At 47.0% G+C, this 20699-nt stretch overlaps 1 protein-coding gene across 1 annotated transcript; it reads left to right on the top strand.

Annotated features, from left to right (window-relative positions):
* The first annotated feature begins 61 nt into the window (after positions 1 to 61).
* LOC149345412 (replication protein A 14 kDa subunit-like) lies at positions 62 to 17786 on the top strand. The gene is made up of 4 exons (XM_089546639.1): positions 62 to 240; positions 361 to 435; positions 5750 to 5861; positions 17481 to 17786. The coding sequence occupies exons 1-4, from the start codon at positions 169 to 171 to the stop codon at positions 17555 to 17557; spliced, it is 336 nt and encodes a 111-aa protein (XP_089402765.1). The 5' UTR covers positions 62 to 168; the 3' UTR covers positions 17558 to 17786.
* The last annotated feature ends 2913 nt before the right edge of the window (positions 17787 to 20699 follow it).

Here is a 20699-nt window from a genome sequence, read left to right as displayed (position 1 = left end):
AGTCTGCTTTTAGCTTTTGTTTCGTCAATTACTTTTTTTTTTCGCCGACATTTGGGTGGGATCTTCTGTGGCATTTGGCAACACTGTTGTCGAGCTACGCGCGACTTTGTTGATTTCGTTGTGGAGGCTCTGGTTGTGGTCCGAACTTCGTTTAAAGTTCCCATCATCATGCGAGTTAATGCCAAGCTGCTGGCCAACTACCAGCGGCAGACCGTATGCCTAGTGGGCAGGGTCCTTCAGGTACTTCTTTTTTTTTTCGAAGCCCTAGTGGCGCGCCTTGACATGCACGTTGGAGCATGTTTCTACCTGGCTTCTATTTTTCCGCGCTCTTTATGGCCCTGTCGTATTCTTCTCCTGCAGTGCGAGCCGCAGGGCATGTCGTTCAAGATGGAGTCCCCGGATAAGCAGGTTGTCCACGTAATCATGAAGAAGCCCGTAAGTTCGATCTCCGCTCGGGGAGTGTCAGTTTTTTTTCTCTCAGTGCTTGGGGATAGCAGTGTCCAACCGTCACTGGGCTTCGTTTTCTAAGCTGCTCGGTTGTTGTCGCTGCGCTGTGTACTTTTCTCGTTTCTGGAGGAGGCGGGAACTCTCGGGCATGCCTGGCGTACGTTCGGATCAGTGCTGCTTATATCGCGTGTTGCGTAAATCAGAGAAGGGTAGCAATAGCATCCCGCCTCGGTAACACTGTCTTAGGCATCTGCTACAGGCCCCCGGACTCCCCTGCCACGTTTGTTGCTGACCTACATGACAATATCACGGCTATTCGAACCAGATTTCCTAAATCGGACATTTTCTTGTTCGGGGATTTTAATTACCCAGACATTGATTGGCTGAGCCTATCTTCACATTCATCTGCCTCCAATGAGTTCATGCAGCTAACACTCGACTTTTCTTTTGTTCATCTAGTCAATGCTCCAACACTCGATGCTAATATTTTAGACCTTATTCTGTCATCTGCTCCAGAGAGGGTTAGTGATATATCTTATAATGACGGGTTCAGTGATCATCAGCTTCTTGAGTTATCGATTAATGCCCCTTATTACTCACGCCGCACCCAACCAAAACAGATACTAAATTACAGGAAGGCTGACTTTGACGCTATTAATCGTTGTCTCGAGCATTTCTCCGAATTTTTTGTGCGTGATTTTTCATCCCGGACTGTTAACGAAAACTGGACTTTGTTCAAAGAAAAAATAGCGAAACTGGTGCGCAAACACATTCCGAGAATAGCATTACAGGTAAACATATCTAAACCTTGGTACAATAATTCCTTACGAGCATTGAAAAACAAGAAAAAACGTCTTTTCAGAGCCGCGAAACGATTGCGCACTGATTCTGCGCATGCTGAGCACAGACTGTGTGAAGTATCATACTGCCATGCCATCCGGAAGGCCAAACATCAATTTTTATTACAGGACCTTCAATCGCTCATAAAAAATAACCCCGCAAAATTTTGGAAAACAATTTCCCCGTCACGCAAGTCGGACACCATTTCATTGCTTGATAAAAACAAATCTCCAATACCCCAAGAGCCACGTTTAATGACTACTTCACATCAGTATTCACTACCGAAGATTATTCCAACCTACCTCAACCCCAAGAACTCAATTACCCATTCATGACTACAATAGATATAACAGCAGAAGGCGTAGCATCTCTAATTAACAGTCTTAAGGTATCAACTTCCTCAGGGGTAGACGGAATGAATACAAGAATTCTCAAACTCACCATACATCCCTCTAGTATCATTCTGTGTCATATTTTCAGGCAATCTTTAGCAACTGGCGAAATTCCTTATGACTGGAAGATTGGCACAATAATCCCTGTTTACAAATCTGGCGACAAAAACAAAGTAACTACCGCCCCATATCACTAACGAGTATTTCATGTAAGTTACTTGAACACATCGTCGCATCTAACATCGTGAGCCATCTCGAGAACAACGATTTCTTTTTCCCACGCCAGCACAGATTCAGAAAAGGGTTTTCCTGTGATACACAACTAATTGAACGTACTAGTGATTTATTCAAGAACATGGATGAAAACTACCAGACTGACTGCATATTCATTGACTTTTCCAGAGCGTTTGACCGTGTTGCCCATTGTCGCCTTATAGCTAAAATATCGTCGCTTAATTTAGACTCGCTAACTGTCTCCTGGATCCGGAACTTCATATCTTTTCGAAAGCAGTTCACGGTAACAAAACTTTTCATCACCCCTTAGTGACGTCACTTCTGGCGTCCCTCAGGGAACTGTTCTCGGTCCCTTATTATTTTCAATTTTCATAAATGACCTGCCATCGCATCTTACATCATCAGTCCGACTGTTCGCCGATGACTGCATAATTTATCGCCAAATCTGCTCAACCACTGACCATGCAATTCTTCAGCAGGACCTTGAATGCGTGACTAACTGGTGCACATCATGGCAAATGACACTTAATACTGACAAAGGTAAAATCATGACAGTTAGCCGGAAGCTTTCAAACTCGCTATCACTTATTCCCTTAACAGTGTCACGCTATCCCGCACGTCTTCCTATAAATACCTTGGCGTTCATCTGACTTCTAATCTTTCTTGGGCGGAGCATATTCAATACATAACTGCCAAAGCATCGCGCACGCTTGGCTACCTGAAAAGAAATCTTCAGAGCGCACCTGTTTCTACCCGCAAGCTAGCATACTTAACATTTGCCCGTCCCCAACTAGAATATGCATCAGCTATCTGGTCACCACATCAGGCTTATTTAATTCATTCCCTCGAAGCAATTCAGAACCGTGCAGCGCGTTTTATTTCTCACGACTACAGCCGTCATTCCAGCGTAACAAGCATCAAGTTATCTTTATCAAGCTTCAAGTTTACAGACACGTAGGGATATCGCACTTCTTTGCTTACTACAGAAACTGATATACAGTCATCACGCGTCTACACTGCCACTGACACGCCCAATGCGCACTTCACGTCGCCTACATAATAATCTTAGCTTCCAACGTCTATTCGGCCGAACACTCGCGTTTAATTCTTCTGCTTTGCCACGTGCTATCAAGTGTTGGAATGGCCTTCCCGATTGCATTGCTACCATACGTGACCCATTAATGTTCAAAAACGAATTGGACACCTTTATGCATCCAAGATATTGTACATAAATTGTGTTCGTATGTGTAGTCAAATCTATGCAGTGCCGCTATTTGTTTGCTGTTTTTTTCCTCTGTGTCAATATATTACGGTTTTCTTCAAGTACGGTGTAATAATTGTTTGCAGTCCAAGGTATCTAGTATTGATTACTTTTGTTCTTTCCGCTTTGTACCATCTTTTGTCTGCTAAATATTGTAACCCCTCCCCTCACACAATGTTCCAAGTGTGGAACCTGTGAGGTATTTGTATAAATAAATAAATAAATCGAAAAAAATTCTCTCGGCCTAACCGCACGTTTGTTCTGGCTCAAATTTGGCACAGAGGTTGCATTTGGTGGTCAGTTTTGTTTTATACTGCATTTAGGTGGGGTACTTGCCTGACTCGGGTCAGAATTATTTGGAAATCCCCGTCGTCTGCGGTGACGGCGGACCGAAACCGAAAGGCATCGCAGCAATGGTACCCGTGGCGCCATCTGAGCCTGAGACATTTCCCTACTGACCTGCTTGTCGAACCACTTGAGCATGCGGGTGCACTCTTCTCTGGCACCATCTTTCTTTATTCTGCACTTGGGGGGGGGGGGGGGGGGGGGCAATGGGCCGCCCACCAGAGCTGTGAGTGTTGTTCGATGCTTCCTTTCGTTCAGGCACTGGCTCATCTGGCCTATGTAGTATGAGGTAGACCCCCCCGCAGCAGCGCATCTGCTTCATGCAGATGTTGGTGAGTTGCGACACCACGGGTACCTGAGAGCATCTGCAGGGACAGGGGGATGATGATGGTGAGCAGTGCGCCACCTAAGCACCCGCGCTTAATCTCATCCGCCCACCTAACTTTCTGCCGCCCCCTGCTACACTTGCCTTCTCTTGGAATCCACTCCGTTACCCTTAAGGACCAGCGGTTATCTTGCCTTCGCATTACATGCCCTGCCCAAGCCCATTTCTTCCTCTTGATTTCAACTAAGATGTCATTAACCCGCGTTTGTTCCCTCACCCACTCCGCCCTCTTCCGATCTCTTAACGTTACACCTATCATTTTCCTTTCCATAGCTCGCTGCATTGTTCTTAACTTAAGCTGAACCCTCTTTGTTAAGCCTCCACGTTTCTGCCCCATAGGTGAGTACCGGTAGGACACAGCTGTTGTATACTTTTCTCTTGAGGGTTATTGGCAAACTGCCATTAATGATCTGAGAGAACCTGCCATATGCGCTCCACCCCATTCTTATTCTTCTAGTTACTTCCCTCTTGTGATCTGGATCTGCAGTCACTACCTGCCCTAAGTAGAGATATTCTCTTACTACTGAACTAAGCCATATTTTATTCAATTGTTCAAAACAAAAAAAAAAGTATTTTACTAAATTTTACAGTGAATGTGTACCTTCTCTTAAGTGATAATTCAACTTATGTTTTTTGTTTTGTAAGAGAAACAAGTTTTCTTCAGAAATTGTGAGTCGTTACCGACTGCTCTGCTTGATCTTACGACACACCTCAGCCAATTTCTCACTCCCGAGAAAAAGGTCTTTATTTTACTGGCTGGGAGGTCGTTGCCCAGCCAAGGATGGTCACAGAGGTTGCCTGATCGTTTTCAAAGCTTTCATCGGTGGCCACTTTTAAAATGTCCTTCCTTCGTCATGAGTGACGCCAGTAATGGGGGACATTTTAGGCCCTGTACACCAGCTATCGCTTCTGTATCAAATTCTGCAGAAAATCTTTCCACACCCTGTGCATTGGCTGGCTGTGTGCCGTTAAACCAAACCCAACACAGTCATGTGCGCGGGCGGAAAGGGAGAAAAATCGGATCACCCGATGCTGTGTTGTGTTAGTTGTGCAATGAATGTAAGGCAGCTGTTAGAAAATTATTTTAAATTCATTTTATTCAGTGCTGATTCTAGCGAGTACGGCAGCAAAGAAGTGTAGAAGGCACCAAAATAAAATACAATTAAAATTGCATCACTGCACTTTCCATGAACAGCTGAGCAGCTTAAGTCTTGAAATGTGTGTGTTAGTCGCGTTTTCAGTGATGCTTGAAAAGTAGCGTCTCGTATGTGTATATAGTCCAGGCAAATCGAAAAATGGGCTCGGTGCCCGCTAAGAAGTGTGTTTGTTGCAATAGCTTGCAGTGGTGCGTTCCATTAGAGCAGGAAACTTGTGTGCTCTCACTGTATTGCTGGGCCACAAAATTCATACAGTGAGTGGCTCTTTATCTAGCAAACTTTCTTGCAAGTATGTTCCCAGGATAATGTTTCGCATGCGCCTGATCTGTCTTGGACTAGCGTAACTGCCGTTGTCAATGCACTGACTGGCATACTGGAGAGAAGGCAGGCAGAAGGTTGGTTGGCCTTGGGTGAAATGCTTGGGGGCCACATGAATGTCGACGCCACTCGGTGTTTATTTCCTGTGTGCCAGCCCAGTTGACAATGCTTTCATCCACACTGAACGGCTGTTCCATTGTTGTACGCACACTGGTTGTGTCAGGGTGAATCCATGCTTACTGGCACTACGTTTTCTGTCCATAACAACAGGTTTGTGCCCCACATTGGAAGTGTTTTCGTTGTTTTTTCTGTTTTTTGCATTCTGTGGCGTGGAAACAACCTTGGAATGTCTGCATTTTGTTACTTGCAGATTCAGGAGCCGCTGGAGGGGATCATTGAAGTAGTTGGCGAGGTGACTGCCAAGTTGGCGATTGTTTGTGAAAGCTATGTGCTGTTCCCGCCTGCACTGGCAGAGAACTTTGGTAAGCTTGTGGCAGCATACTGTCAGCTGAAAAAAGGAAGGAAATATTCCAGACCTTTCCAGCACCTGAAAGGGCAGTTCAGTGGTGCACCAGTCGTTAAACCTTCGGTGCGGCTCACAGGGTGCCAGAAGCACAGTAGAGTCTCATGTATTGAGCTTAGAAATTTAGCCTCACCTCTACAACAAGTGTAGTCAACAGTCTTGTTATCCTGACCACCTCGGGCACTTACTGTCGTAGGATCTGGGCATACTAATACATAGGTAAGCTGCCCAAATTGTAGAAGTGGTTCTATTACTTGCTGGCAATTATGACTCAGTATCGGCTCTGTACATGCATGGGCAGCTTCTAGGACGCATTGGCTGTACATCTTTGATTCTGAAGGGTCTTTTCTTTGTCTACTTGAATGTGTTGTGATGTTAAACTTTTTTTATATTTCTTTAGTGGTGTTATAAATCTGTGTGTATATCGCCATTTTCTTTAAACGCATTTTTAATCCTACACTTCAAACATTACAGAGGTGCGTTCGATCCCGGCCGTGGTGGTCGAATTTCGATGGAGGTGAAATGCTACAGAGGCCCATGTACTGTGCGATGTCAGTGCACGTTACAGAACCACCAGGTGTTCGAAATTTTCTAGCCCTCCACTACCTCATAGCCTCAGTCGCTTTGGGACTTCCACTGTAGTTTCATTAACATGACCACTGTTATCTCTGGGGCCTCTGGTGGAGAGTGACTGGCCTGCATCAACATCCAGATGGATACTGTCACATTTCAGAATACGATGTTCAATTGTTTCTGCAGATTTACCACACACAACATGTGTCATTTTCTGGGTTAAATTTCTTTTTGTAGCTGTGCACTCTAGGGCACGCTGATCTACATTGAAAGAGAGGGGCACTGCCTCTTGAGTTATCATAGAACAATTCCTTCCTGATTTAGGTATAGTTCTATGCTCTGCATCTTTTCCATTGAGATAATCCAGTTGTTTAAAGCTCTACTTCTTCGTCCTTGTGTCCGGCATGCTTACTGGTTAGTTTCCTAGTTCTTTTCCACCATTGTAACACTCATTCCATATAATACTTAAACACCTTAGGTGTCCACCTGTTATTGTCCAATATCCTCAGGCGTTCTTCATATACTGCCGTATTTATTCGCATAATAGGCGCACCCTGAACTTGGCACTGTGATCAATACTATATTTACAAGATTGCAAGCCGACGCCTCCCCACCCCCACAATCTTTATTTTAACAGAGCTTTTGCGGACTCACAGCACGTACAACGACATCGCGTGGAATAGCCGCACACAGTTTTCAGGGATGCTCACTTTAAACGTCTGTTTGGAAAGCTTCGTCAGCCGGAAACCTTCCCGACTTAGGACCCCGAAAACCGTGGCGATAGGAGTCGCATACGAAAATTTAGGCACGCCGCAGTCGCAACTGCCGCACTTCTCGTCCACATTGAATTTTCGGCCTGCAGCACGCTTACCGTGTTCGAGATCTAACTCCCAGCCGTGTAGCTATTGAGGCGCTTGTCCGTCGTGTTAAAATAGCAACGCTCAGCGGCAGCGCAAGAAAGTCACAACTACGATGAACTAACACGGTACAACATAAACCGGCCCGTTGACAGCCATCAAAAAACTGGAGCTGGTGATGCTGATGTCGATATGGATAGCGAAAGCTTGCGGCGGACGAAAATGTTGATGATGATGATGATGAGCTTGACCTCGGGCGCCATCCGTGGGCGGCACCTGGAAGCTCCTGTGCGTGTGTGTGGCCTCCGCGACCAAGCGCACGTTGCTCGTAGCTGGAGCTGATCGCGGAGGCCATGGCGCGTGCATTTCGAAGGCTATTCCCGCATGGGTCGTGGAAAGTTTGGGTGCGGCCCTTGCAGGATATTTTTTTTTTAATTATTTCCTCCGGGAAAACAGGATGCAGCCCGTACACGGGTGCGTTTATGGGGTATGTTCAATTTTGCGAGTCAAAAAATTTCTGGAAATTTTACCCCGTGTAATAGGCGCACCACAAACTTTGAGCCGGACTTTCTGGAAGAAAAGTGCGCCTATTATGCGTGTAAATACAGTATTTTACTCTGAGCTTCCCGTGCTTCGAACGATGCCCAGCCCATATCCTCTTGTACTGCCTGGTCTGTGGTTTTGCCGTGGGCACCTAGCGCTAATCTTCCAACAGCTCTCTGATTTACTTCTAATCTCGACTGGACTTCTGTCCTTAAGCACAGGACCGCATTCCTGAAAGTAAGCCCTGGCACCATTCTTCCTTTACAGATTACCTCTCAGTACTTCATATTTGTTGTACCCCCATAATGCCCTATGTTTCATTATCCCGGCGTCCTTTTGCCCTAAGAGACTGTTCTTGCTTTTCCATGTATGTCTGCCCTTCGTTTGGCCATACCCCGAGATATTTGTATTTTACCACTCTGGGTAATTTGTTGTATTGTAGAAAATCGTTTCACCTGACTTAGTTGCTCTGAAACTGAAACCTAGAGCGTGTCCTTTGTCTCCACGACAATTAACCAGAGTTTACCAATCTTCCTGGCTATCCGCTAATAGCATACATTAAACCCAGGGTGTGTTGCTCAACGACCTTTCCGCCTAATCTGTGCGGAACCTACACTGCTTTCTTATGGCCTTCTTTCCATATTTGCCATATAAAGCATGAACAGCAGCAGTGGTAGAGGACAACCTCGCCTTAATCCTTTGCGTACCTCGACAGTTATTGCACTTTTTACTCTTCCCTACGTAATTTCAACTTTATTATCTCAGTATATTTGCAGTAGGAAATCAATTACCTCATGATTGATACCTTTCCATCTGAAAACGGCGCACAGAAAAACACGCAGAACACAGGGAGAACGGACAGTACAAGAGCGCACTAGCAACTGAAGCTTGGTCGAAAAACACTTCTCACTCGGTAAGCATGCACCAGGAAATTCAGCACGTGTCAACAAGATAAAAACCCAAATAAAAACGTGACGTTGCTGTACGATGGTAAGTTAGTCAAAAGGAGCTTGGCGTCTTCATGTCTTCGGTCCGCCTTGTCTAAGTCGTGTGCACACAAGGTTGATGAAAGTTTTGACTTACAAGTTAGTAGGTTGAAAGAGTCGGGTTTCCCGTTGGACCTAATCAGTGCTGTGTCCGAGTAATTTCTGAAAGCGCCACCGAAAGAAAAAGAAACCGGAGAGTGAACTGGGTGCTCAAGAACTGAATCCCTCCAAACAGGCCTTCGAGGTGATACCTTACGTGCACAGGGTGTCACACAACCTTAAGAAGGTAGCCGAGAAGGCTGGTGGTCGTCTCGTGTTTACCGCACCGCATAAGCTTTCCAAGCTGTGCAGCTTTTTGCCGAAGGGCGCGCGCAGAAAACTTCCTGTGGGATCAACCACCAGACCAAGTTTGTTCCTTGTGCGACAAGTGTCGTGTATTGCATTCCCCTTAGCTGATTTATGTGGGCCAGACGGGGAAGTGTCTGAATGAAAGGTTGCGCGAACATGCAGCGTCGCTAAAGACAGGTCACGGTTCGAGCCTTCCCCTGCACTGCAAAAAATGTAAGGATTTCGGAGGTGGCTGTCTGCCCAACTTGGGTGCGACAAGTATCATCGGGCACGGTAGAAAAAGAGTGGATAGAGAGATATTGGAGGCCTCGAACATAATCGCCGCAGGTAACGACTTGTGTGTCAGTTCCACTTCGGTGTTTTTGCTGGAAAAAGAACGCAAGTTCCTCGGTACCTGATAGCAGAAGTGGTAGCGCTTGCATGCAGGTTTCGCCTTTCGCATGTGCTGATTATGTGCTTCGGTCACCCCAGGGGTTTAGGTTTCTTGTCTTAATTCTTGTCTTACTTATTTTTTCTCTTGGTTTAGTCCGTATGTCTATCGTAAAGCAATGTTACGTTTTTATTTGGGTTTTTATCTTGTTGACACGTGCTGAATTCCTGGTGCATGCTTACCGAGTGAGAAGTGTTTTTTGATCAAGCTTCAGTTGCTAGTGCGCTCTTGTCCTGTCCCGTCTCCCTGTGTTTTGCGTGTTTTTCTGTGCACCGTTTTTAGATGGATCGTTACCAACTAGCCCAACTTTCTGCTTTATTGATACCTTTATCTTTTAGTATGTTCCACAAGAGTTTCCTGTTCATGTCATAGGCACTGCTTATGTCCAGAAAGGCTAAATACAGAGGTCTGTTTTCCGCCTTAGCAATTTCTGTGCATTGGGTAAGCATGAACAGGTTATCATCTGAGCGCCTGCTCCATCTGAACCCGTTCTGAATCTCTCTGAACAGCGTATTACTTTCTACTCATGACTGCATTTTTGATTTCACCTCAAAAATGGGCTGTTTTCTGATTCAAAAGCTGCCCTACAATGTCTTCAATCTGCCTTGAGACATAGCGACCATGAGCAACTTGTAGCGGAGATACAATATCTGCACCACCAGGCAATTGAACAGGATCGCAAAATCATCTTCCAGTGGGTACCAGGCCATAGCGGCATTGTTGGTAACCCCTTAGCTGACGATGTTGCTCGATCGGCTCACGATACAACTAACACTGTCCGCATACCACTAACAAGAGCTGACGCAGCAAGGCATCTTCAACTGCTCGCCCGAAACGTGACTGTACAGTCTTGGTCTGCCCCTGGAAGTTGGTCACCCCGCTTGCACCACTTCGACCTCTTGCTTCAACTTCATATACCATTCGGCCTCCCCTGCGGTGATACTACGCTGATGTGCCACCTGTGGCTGGGAGTGGCGTTCACAAAAGCCTATTTCAATCTCACCGCAATGGCAGACTTTCCAGCGTGTGAGCAGTGCGGTTGCGAGCAAACGATCGGACACCTCCTCTGTGACTGCCCTCGTTTTGAGCGAGAGCGCGGTTTCCTGATTGCTACTCTGTACCGCTTGGACTCGCGTCCTCTAACAGAGTCCAACATTGTGGGGCCTTGGACACAACCTTTCTCACAAAGGAAAGCGGTGAAAGCACTCCTGAGATTCTTAAGGGACTCTGGGTTGTATTCCTGTCTTTAATCTTTAAGTTTTCAGTGCGCGCCCTCTGTCCCCGTGACATAGTGGTCGCTGGACACTTGGAAAATTCACTTCATTGCCTTCATTTTCTTTTTTTCCCCTTTGTTCCCCTCCCCAAGTGTCGGGTAGCCTACTGGGCATCGCCTGGTTAACCTCCCTGCCTTTCCGTTCATTTCTCTCTCTCTCACCCTCTGCAGTGCCGGCGTGTATATAACAGATGCAGATGTTATCATGTTCGGTCTGAAGGATTTTATGTGCATCCTGTATCCTTTCCAGCTGCCACGCTGGCTCAGGGGTTATGGCGCTAGGATGCTGACCTGAAAGATGCGGGTTCATCCCGGTTGCGGTGGTTAAATTTCAGTTGAGGCGAATTTCTAGAGGCCCGTGTACTATGCGATGTCAGTACACAATAAAGAATTGCTGGTGGTCAAAATTTCCGGAGCCCTTCACTATGGCGTCCCTCAAAGCCTGAGTCACTTTGGGACGTTAATCCCCATGAAGCAAACCAAACTTATATCCTTTCTCTTTTAAATCAAATTCATATTGCTCTGTCACTGCCTGCGCAAAATTCGCTTATTTGTTATGACTCGTTCCAATGCTTCTAACAACCTTTCCTTACGTCTTGGACCACCTTCATTAATCAGCTTGAGCATTGGCACGAGAGATCACGCTTGCCTTGCGGACTTCGGGCCTTTCGTCCATCCATTATTCCTGGATCCTGACTGGAAGCTACGGCTTCCGTCTGGCCCACCACGACGTGAGGCAACTTTGCTGTGTCACCTGTGGCCTAATGTCGCATTCACAAACCATTACTCTGCTGTGATCAGCATGGCTGATAACCCTGCATGGGACATTTGTAGCCATGATGAGACCACATCTCATGTTCTTTCTGAATGCCCATTGTACAGATCTGCAAGACATTCACCAAGTCATGTGCTGTCACACACCTATCCTCGCCCCCTAACGGAGTTAAGATTCTTAGACATTGGCCATGGCGATCATCGGCGGTGAGGGCCTGCCAGGCCCTCCTGCAGTTCTTACGATTCTCGGGCCTGCACGGCAGGCTGTGACTTTTGCCGAGCCCTTTACACCTTTTGGTTTTTCTTATCTTTCCTTTATATCCCCCCGCAGGGGCATCTGCTACATGCAGATTTGGTGAGTTGTGACCCCTCGGGTTCCTGAGCATCCGCAGGGACATCACCAGCAGGGGGATGATGGTATGCAGTGCGCCACCACGGACCCGAGCAGCCGCGCTTAGCCGTGCGTGGCTCAGCCGTGTTCGGGGGAAAGGGGATCCTGGTGGTTGAACCGATGCCACAGGTTCGGCGATGATGGTGTGCAGTACGCCACCACGGACTCGAGCAGTTGAGGTTAGCCGTGCGTGGCTCAGCCGTGTTCGGGGGAAAGGGGATCCTGGTGGTTGAACCGATGCCACAGGTTCGGCGATGATGGTGTGCAGTACGCCACCACGGACTCGAGTAGTTGAGGTTAGCCGTGCGTGGCTCAGCCGTGTTCGGGGGAAAGGGGATCCTGGTGGTTGAACCGATGCCACAGGTTCGGCGATGATGGTGTGCAGTACGCCACCACGGACTCGAGCAGTCGAGGTTAGCCGTGCGTGGCTCCGCCGTGTTTGGGGGAAAGGGGATCCTGGTGGTTGAACCGATGCCACAGGTTCGGCGATGATGGTGTGCAGTACGCCACCACGGACTCGAGCAGTCGAGGTTAGCCGTGCGTGGCTCAGCCGTGTTCGGGGGAAAGGGGATCCTGGTGGTTGAACCGATGCCACAGGTTCAGCGATGATGGTGTGCAGTACGCCACCACGGACTCGAGCAGTCGAGGTTAGCCGTGCTTGGCTCAGCCGTGTTCGGGGGAAAGGGGATCCTGGTGGTTGAACCGATGCCACAGGTTCGGCGATGATGGTGTGCAGTACGCCACCGCGGACTCGAGCAGTCGAGGTTAGCCGTGCGTGGCTCAGCCGTGTTCGGGGGAAAGGGGATCCTGGTGGTTGAACCGATGCCACAGGTTCGGCGATGATGGTGTGCAGTACGCCACCACGGACTCGAGCAGCCGCGCTTAGCCGTGCGTGGCTCAGCCGTGTTCGGGGGGAAAGGGGATCCTGGTGGTTGAACCGATGCCACAGGTTCGGCGATGATGGTGTGCAGTACGCCACCACGGACTCGAGCAGTCGAGGTTAGCCGTGCGTGGCTCAGCCGTGTTCGGGGGAAAGGGGATCCTGGTGGTTGAACCGATGCCACAGGTTCGGCGATGATGGTGTGCAGTACGCCACCACGGACTCGAGCAGTCGAGGTTAGCCGTGCGTGGCTCAGCCGTGTTCGGGGGAAAGGGGATCCTGATGGTTGAACCGATGCCACAGGTTCGGCGATGATGGTGTGCAGTACGCCACCACGGACTCGAGCAGCCGCGCTTAGCCGTGCGTGGCTCAGCCGTGTTCGGGGGAAAGGGGATCCTGGTGGTTGAACTGATGCCACAGTTTCGGGGATGATGGTGTGCAGTACGCCACCACGGACTCGAGCAGCCGCGCTTAGCCGTGCGTGGCTCAGCCGTGTTCGGGGGAAAGGGGATCCTGGTAGTTGAGCGATGCCACAGGTTCCTGAGCATCCGAAGGACATCCACCACAGGGGGATGATGGGGTGCAGTGCGCCACCACGGACCTGAGCAGCCGCGCTTAGCCGTGTTAGGGGATGCTGGTGGTTGAGCGATGCCACGGGTTCCTGGGTTCCGGCTATGCGATGTGACGGGTTCTGGATATATTTCAGGTGGATTCTTTGTGTCACACAGATGCTGACTCAAAAAGAATAACAGGAATCGATGCATAGGCACGGGAGTTATTCAATGAAGAAATTTCAAAATGCAAGCAAACAAATTGCTGGCCTTAACTCGATTTTGGTGGGGCTTCCCATTTCGCTCTCCCAATGACTGCGTTGGGACAGGCCAATCAAACAGCCTATCTGAGCCTGTCATGGAAGTTTGCACATCATGGTTGCCTGTTCGCTGTAACTCATTCTGGCCAAGGCTGGCAGCGTCATTTCCTTGGTTACAACAACCATGTGGACGCCTAGCTGGCATAGCGATGATTCATCAGCACGTCGATGGCGCAGAAAGGATCCATGGCCTTCCCTGACTTACCCAAACTCGAGACACCTTTTAGCATAGCGCGTGCCGCTACCGCACTCGCGTCATGTGCCCAGGCACTGCGAGCTGATGACCAGAAAATGGTACCATCTGGCGGCCGCGCCCGGTGATCCTCCTCAAGCTGCCGATGTGCTCTTGTAAATGTGGAACGAATGTCTTTCTTCTTTGTATCCTTCGTTGGGACCGAAACGAGCGCTTGTAGATGGCTCGATCAGGTCTATTCCACCAAGCCGTTCTCAGATACATAGAGGGTGAGTAGCCTTAACTGCTGTTTCCTATTTCATAGAAGTGTACAGAGTCCTTCGATGCAGAACGATGGCCAGAGCCTCTGATGGTGCTTTTTTTTCTGTTTTGCTTGCTTTGCAGTGCTTTTCCGTAAGGCAGGCGTGATGGTTTTGTTGATCTAATACAAAACCCAAGAACATGGCAGAATGCACATTTATTTATTAACACAGTTTGCAGTATATTTACTGTTTGTCCAGTCATCAAGCTTCCGCCCGGTAATGTCCCATCCACTGCTGAAAACCGCCCCTGTGTGGTGACACCATCAGCGCCATGAATTTGTTTTTGCGAGCTAATTAAAATATTAAAAACTGGAATATATGCACTACGACCAATGCTAATAGCATCACTATGACTCATTCCTTGCAACCAACAGGCAAAACAATGCACTGAGAATGTGTTTCGCTGCCCCTTCAACAACAAGCTGCATTTTGTAAAGCCCGTTCTGGGTGAATGGAAGAAGGCCTCTGGGCACCAGCAGCGTTTTGTGGAAGCAATTTTATGTCTGCTGCGCAGTGGACACACACACAGCTTCCTACGGACAAAACGAAGAAACCAGTCCGTGAAAAATGTGGAGATGAACTTTGAATTAATCGCATTTTGTTCTCATGTGTGTAACTTTAAAAAAATAAGGAAAAAGTACTTCACTCAATTTTACAATGAACACAATCCTTTTCACCCTGCACTGATTTTAAGCGACCATGCAGTTGTTGACATATCTTGTGTTTTTAGCTTTTTAAGACAAGCAGGCTTTCTCTCGAGACTATAAATCAAAATGCACTGCTTTGCTTCACTGTTTTATACACCTCAGCTTGTCTTCTCATGCCTGAGAAGAATGCTGAGATCTTCACTTGATTGGTTGGGAAACCTTGGGATCCCTGCCCCAAAAAGGATGGCCGCTGAGGTTACTCGACCTTCTGTAGAGGTTTTATTACCAGCCACTTCTAAAACATCCTTCCGAGCATCACAGTGTTGTAGCCACTAACTTTCTAGGCTCTTTACACCGCCGATGTTTTTTACTCTTAGTAAAATTCTGCAGAAAACAGTCTTCTTGGCGTATGATAGCCTTGGATGCTTGTGCGCCACTAAACCCAACAGAACACAATGACACTGCAGGTGGGGTGTTATCCTAAGGAAAAAAGACAGCAACTGGACCAGACAACATGCATTACACTGTGCTTGCCCATCTCCCTGACGCAGCCGTAGTTGAAATTATTTAAAATATGGATACTTGGGAAAATGCCTGAGGAGTGGAAAAAAGCAGTCAAAACAAGACAAATCTCTGTGAAGTGCTGGACTCACAGTGAACCACATTTTAATTTCATATATAGAACTAAAACAACTAAGAAAGAAATATTTCACATTTTACAGTGAATGCATCCCGTTACACCCCATGTTGCTTTTAGGTAGCTAGCAGAGGTTGATTTTTCATGTATTTTTAGGTTTCTCTAAGAAGCCAGCATCTGAAACAAACTCTAAGCATAAAACCTTAACAAAAACTCTAACCTTGTGTTTGGCGCATCATAGCCTCAGTTGCTTTTGCGCCATTAAAATCAGTGTAACTAACGGACCTTTATATCCCCTCATTCCTTACCCCCCGTGCAGGGTAGCAAAGTGGCTTCATCTACCGGTTAACCTCCCTGCCGCCTTTCCTCTTTCAACCAGCTTCATGGCTTCTCTCCTCTCCAGCTGTTTACCCCTTTTGTTTCATATTTGTACTGAAAAATAGTTCATTATAATCCCACTTTCCATAGAGCTTTTCTGTATTGCTTCCCCAATGCCTGCTGCTAATAGCGCTGTTTGTTCGTCATTTAATTTTCCGTTCTCTTTTTGTCTTTGCTGCATTTCTTGTTTGATCAGGTCTCCCAACTGCAGACTAATATGCTTCCCAGACTGTGCTCCCCCTCTTCCTCTATTTCCATTTTTGCAAGCTTGCTGTAAATCTGAAGACATAAAACTACGCAGGAGACAGGACACAAAAGATGTAGACAGGACGAGCGTAGACTAACCTTAGTCTACGCTCGTCCTGTCTGCATCTTTTCTGTGTCCTGTCTCCTGCGTAGTTTTGTCTTCAGAATGTCTTACCAACTAGCCTCTCATCACACTTCTAGAATTGCTATAAATCGCCTGCGACATTAGGCAGTGGTCGTCTGCCTGTTCCGGAACTCCCACATGATTTGTGCTGCTTGCATTTAGTTTCTCTATTTACTACGACTAGGTTGTGCTGCTCGCAGAAGTGTAGCACTAACTTCCCGTTGCAGTCTGTATGTCCATCCAGATCCTTGATGGGGCTATTCATGTCACCAAGCAGAATAATATCAGCACCGTCTCCAAACTGCTCATTGAGGCACTTAACTAGATCCTTGTTTTCTTGTCTGCATTTGTCCCCTGTCCCTAAATAAACTGCCCCTAGACATGTTGTTTTACCAGCAGTTCCTGATGCCCGGATGTGTATTTTGCAAGCTGATTTTATTCTTTGCCAATTTGTTCCTTGATGTACCTCCCCCTCCCCCCTTCTTTGTTTTGCTGTTGCAGCCCTCATAAACGGTGGATCTTCCCTTGAGATGTGTCTCACGCAGAGCGTACAAACCTATTTCGTTGTCCTGTAGCTGCTGTTTGATTTCTAATCATTTCGTTCCCTTTCTAGCCCTTTGCAAGTTCATGCAACCGATTCTGGTGGTAAACTTCTTTTTTGTAGTTTTCACCCTGCACCTGAATGCAGCATGTTAAAAAAATGCCACCTCGCAGGAAAAAAGAAAGCTGCTTCATAAACGAAACTTCAGTTCTTTGACTACAAGCTGGACACACATGGTCATAAGAAAGGTGGAAGGTTCTGAAATTGGAGTGTGAAATCATGATTAGCGGGCTTACAATGCTTAATGGGCTCAGTAAAGAAAGAGTTAGCAGGGTGTGTGTATTATGCAATGCATGCTCCACAGAAGCCATTCAGGTATTTGTTTGCAGCTTCTATGGTCGCTGCCTTTGTTTGGAAGGTCATTTCATTCCAAGCTGCTGTCTACTTCACAGTGGTATATGCACATCAACCATGACAACAAATTGTATTTGGAGCAGGTGTGGTTACGAGTAACACACGTAAGTGACGCTGCTGTTCTAATGTTGCATTTGCCCTAATTATTGCGATTTGTTTTGTCTTTGCAGATATGGCCTCATACAATGCTGTCGTCGAGACTATTCAGAACTCAAAGGACTATTACCCAACCATGGCTTCATCGTAGAAGTATTCAATTGGAGGCAGCTCATTGTTAAATGGCTCTCATATCCATTCGTAGACACGTCCAGAAAAATTCTGTTGGTCATTACGGAGAAATTATTGGTCAAGCCCTCATTGCCTTCTTTTTTTTTTTGCCTAGTGTTCGTCTGTGTGAACTGCTGGTGTCAGAACTGAAAGCATGTTGGCATTGGGGTTGTTTGGTAAGTGCCCAATAAACTTTCTGTACATTTGCATCATGCGGTATTTTTATTGGGCTCGTGTTCTTGCAATCTGTAGCAGGTTGGCGACATATGCCAGGTTGCCTTGGCTGTGTTGTCCTACTCTGCCCTCGCTTAGCTACTAAGCCCGGGAAACGTTATTTTTCAATTTTTTTGCTTGTCCCAGCATACTCTTTTTCTTAGATACTGCCATTGTCATTCCTTATGCAGAAGTAGCTTGGTTTGGGCTAGTTGGTAACAGTTCTTCGAAAACATAGCGCAAAAAGGACACGGACGACACAGAAGTGGATAGCACCTGTCCTGTCCACTTCTGTGCCGTCCTTTTTGCGCCATGTTTTCTTATGCAGAAGGTGTGCAGCCCACAGGGGCATCCGACCATGTGAAACTGAAAGAATGCTAGGCCCGTCGTATGGGCCCCAGGTGACATCAGCAGTATGGTGCAAAGTGTGAAGCGCAGTGATCAATGTCAGAGGCCTCATTGCCGCTGACCTATGGTGTGAAGCTACCTACCAGGGTGACTTTCTCTCAGCTTGTAACGTGTGCGAAAAATTAATTTTTTTCTTGGCTAGACTTTATGGAGGACAGTTAAGCCAGCATGCGCCCCAAAATAAAAATTGGGAAAGTTAATGCATTTAGTAAATTACCGATTGTACCTTTCTGGTACAAAAGGTGGTCAGCAATGCACGCTGCCTATTAAAGGTGGCATAGGCATGCCTATTAGTTTATTATGTAATATACACAATTTGAGCTCTGTGGTGTTAATGGTTCTCAAGGAAAAAGTGGGACATATGCGTCCCAGTACCCTGAGCAAGCATCTGAAAAAGTGGGTCATGTGTGTCCCACTCTTCATGAAAGACAGACTTGTAAAAAAAAATATATTTGCATCATATCTGATGTGAACTTAGTGTAGGTGTGCAAACAACAAATGAGAGAACATACACAAAAAGCTACTACTTTACACGACGAAATACTCTAGAAATGTACATGCTACATTTTGCTGACGACATTGGGACAGAAGGTATGGATGTGCCCGCAGCAGGCTACTTTCTGTCTTGGAAACGTGGGACGCAAACTGCATAAAGGTACGCTCCACAGACTATGCATGCGGATTGTGTTCCTGTTTTCATCGAGCACCACCTGATTGTAAAAATGTAAAACAGACAAAGTACACATCTTGAAATTCATTGCAGCAGCTACAATAAGTGCTGCTGTCGTTCGAGTGTGTTGCCATTTTAGGTAGGGGAAACTAGATATGAGCAGGAAATCTAAGAAGCCTTTAAACGGAGCGATAATTGTGTGACACATCGCTGTGTTTAAAGGGACTGAAACACCGTCCGAGTGAAGCACATCACCTCAATTACTGCACTGTGTTGTCATCAACTCCTGAGCCACTTCTGAACGCAGCAGAGAGCCCACAGTTGCATGAAAATTCGCGAGCCCTTCCGGCAATTTTTCATGCTCACATCCTCCTCCGTCACACAGCTCCTGCATGAAGTCGAGAGTTGGACGAAAACTCGTCTGGTTGGGGACAAACATACTGACGGTGAAGAAGGAACGCCGACCAAAGAACAACAAAAAACAAAAACGTTTCGGCTCCTGTACGGGAGCCGAAACACATTGAAACACATTGCCTTGTTCACATTGAAATGAAGCAAGCAGCTGAGTGACATTAAATATGCTTGAAAAGAGGGAGCAGGTAGTGTATAAGGTTCCTTGTTCGGACTGTGACTACGCATACATTGGCGAAACCAGACACTTCGAGAGGCGGCTAAAAGAACATAGTAACGATGTATGTAACAAAAAAGTGGATTCCAATGCTATCGCCGAGCGCACAGTACCTACAGGCCATGACATCGACTGGGGTCGGGCACACGTGCTTTAAACTGAAAAGAAGCTACGCCCTCGCCTGCACATGGAATCATTAATCATCCAAACTACTATTCACATCCTCAACCGCAACAATGGAAATCTTAATCCAATCTACGCACACTCCCTGAGCCCTCTTTTCAAGCATATTTAATGCCACTCAGCTGCTTGCTTCATTTCAATGTGAACAAGGCTCCCGTACAGGAGCCGAAACGTCTGTTTTTTTGTTTTTTCTTTGGTCGGCCTTCCTTCCTCACCGTCACAGCTCCTGCATATACCAGTTCAGATATGACTGTTGGTTAGATTCTTTCAGGCAGGTCAGGGAGCTCCGGCCCCGGCGATGGGAGGGACAGGCATGCTCAAGTTGACTACACATAGCTTCTACGAAGCACACCAAACATTTTTTTGCTGGAGGATATTCCTGAAGCGGCGTCTTTTAACATCACCGGCGTACCATGACTTTATTAGACCCCTCCCAGAGCCCCTTTAATGAACAAGGAAAGGTGCTTACATACAGTGCAGATAAGGATTATTAAAGATGTCAATGCGCGTGCCATGTGAGTGTATGAGAATGCGCATGCGTCGGATGTTTTGAGCAATGTTTCAGCAAAGCACAGTTGCAACTCCAGCACCCATTCATGTCTTTATTCATTTTTTCTTTGTTCAGTTTTTACCCCGCTTAGCCCGAAGGCGCTACAGCAGGGGGGTTCATCATCATCATCATCAGCCTGACTACACCCACTGCAGGGCAAAGGCCTCTCCAATTAACCCTGTCCTTTGTCAGTTGCCGCCACTGTATCCCCGCAAACTTCTTAATCTCATCCGCCCACCTGGCCGCCGCGGTGGCTCAGCGGTTATGGTGCTCGGCTGCTGACCCAAAAGACGCGGGTTCGATCCCGGCCGCGGCGGCTAGAATTTCTTTGGAGGAGAAATTCTAGAGGCCCGTGTACTGTGCGATGTCAGTGCACGTTAAAGAACCCCAGGTGGTCGAAATTTCCGGAGCCCTCCACTACGGCGTCTCTCATAGCCTTAGTCGCTTTGGGAAGTTAAACCCCATAAACC

Source organism: Amblyomma mixtum, chromosome 5 (assembly GCF_055824585.1).
Source record: "Amblyomma mixtum isolate Tamu chromosome 5, ASM5582458v1, whole genome shotgun sequence".
Lineage (NCBI taxonomy): Eukaryota > Metazoa > Arthropoda > Arachnida > Ixodida > Ixodidae > Amblyomma > Amblyomma mixtum.
Note: the sequence above shows the minus strand (reverse complement) of the source record. Positions and strands in the feature narration are given on the sequence as shown.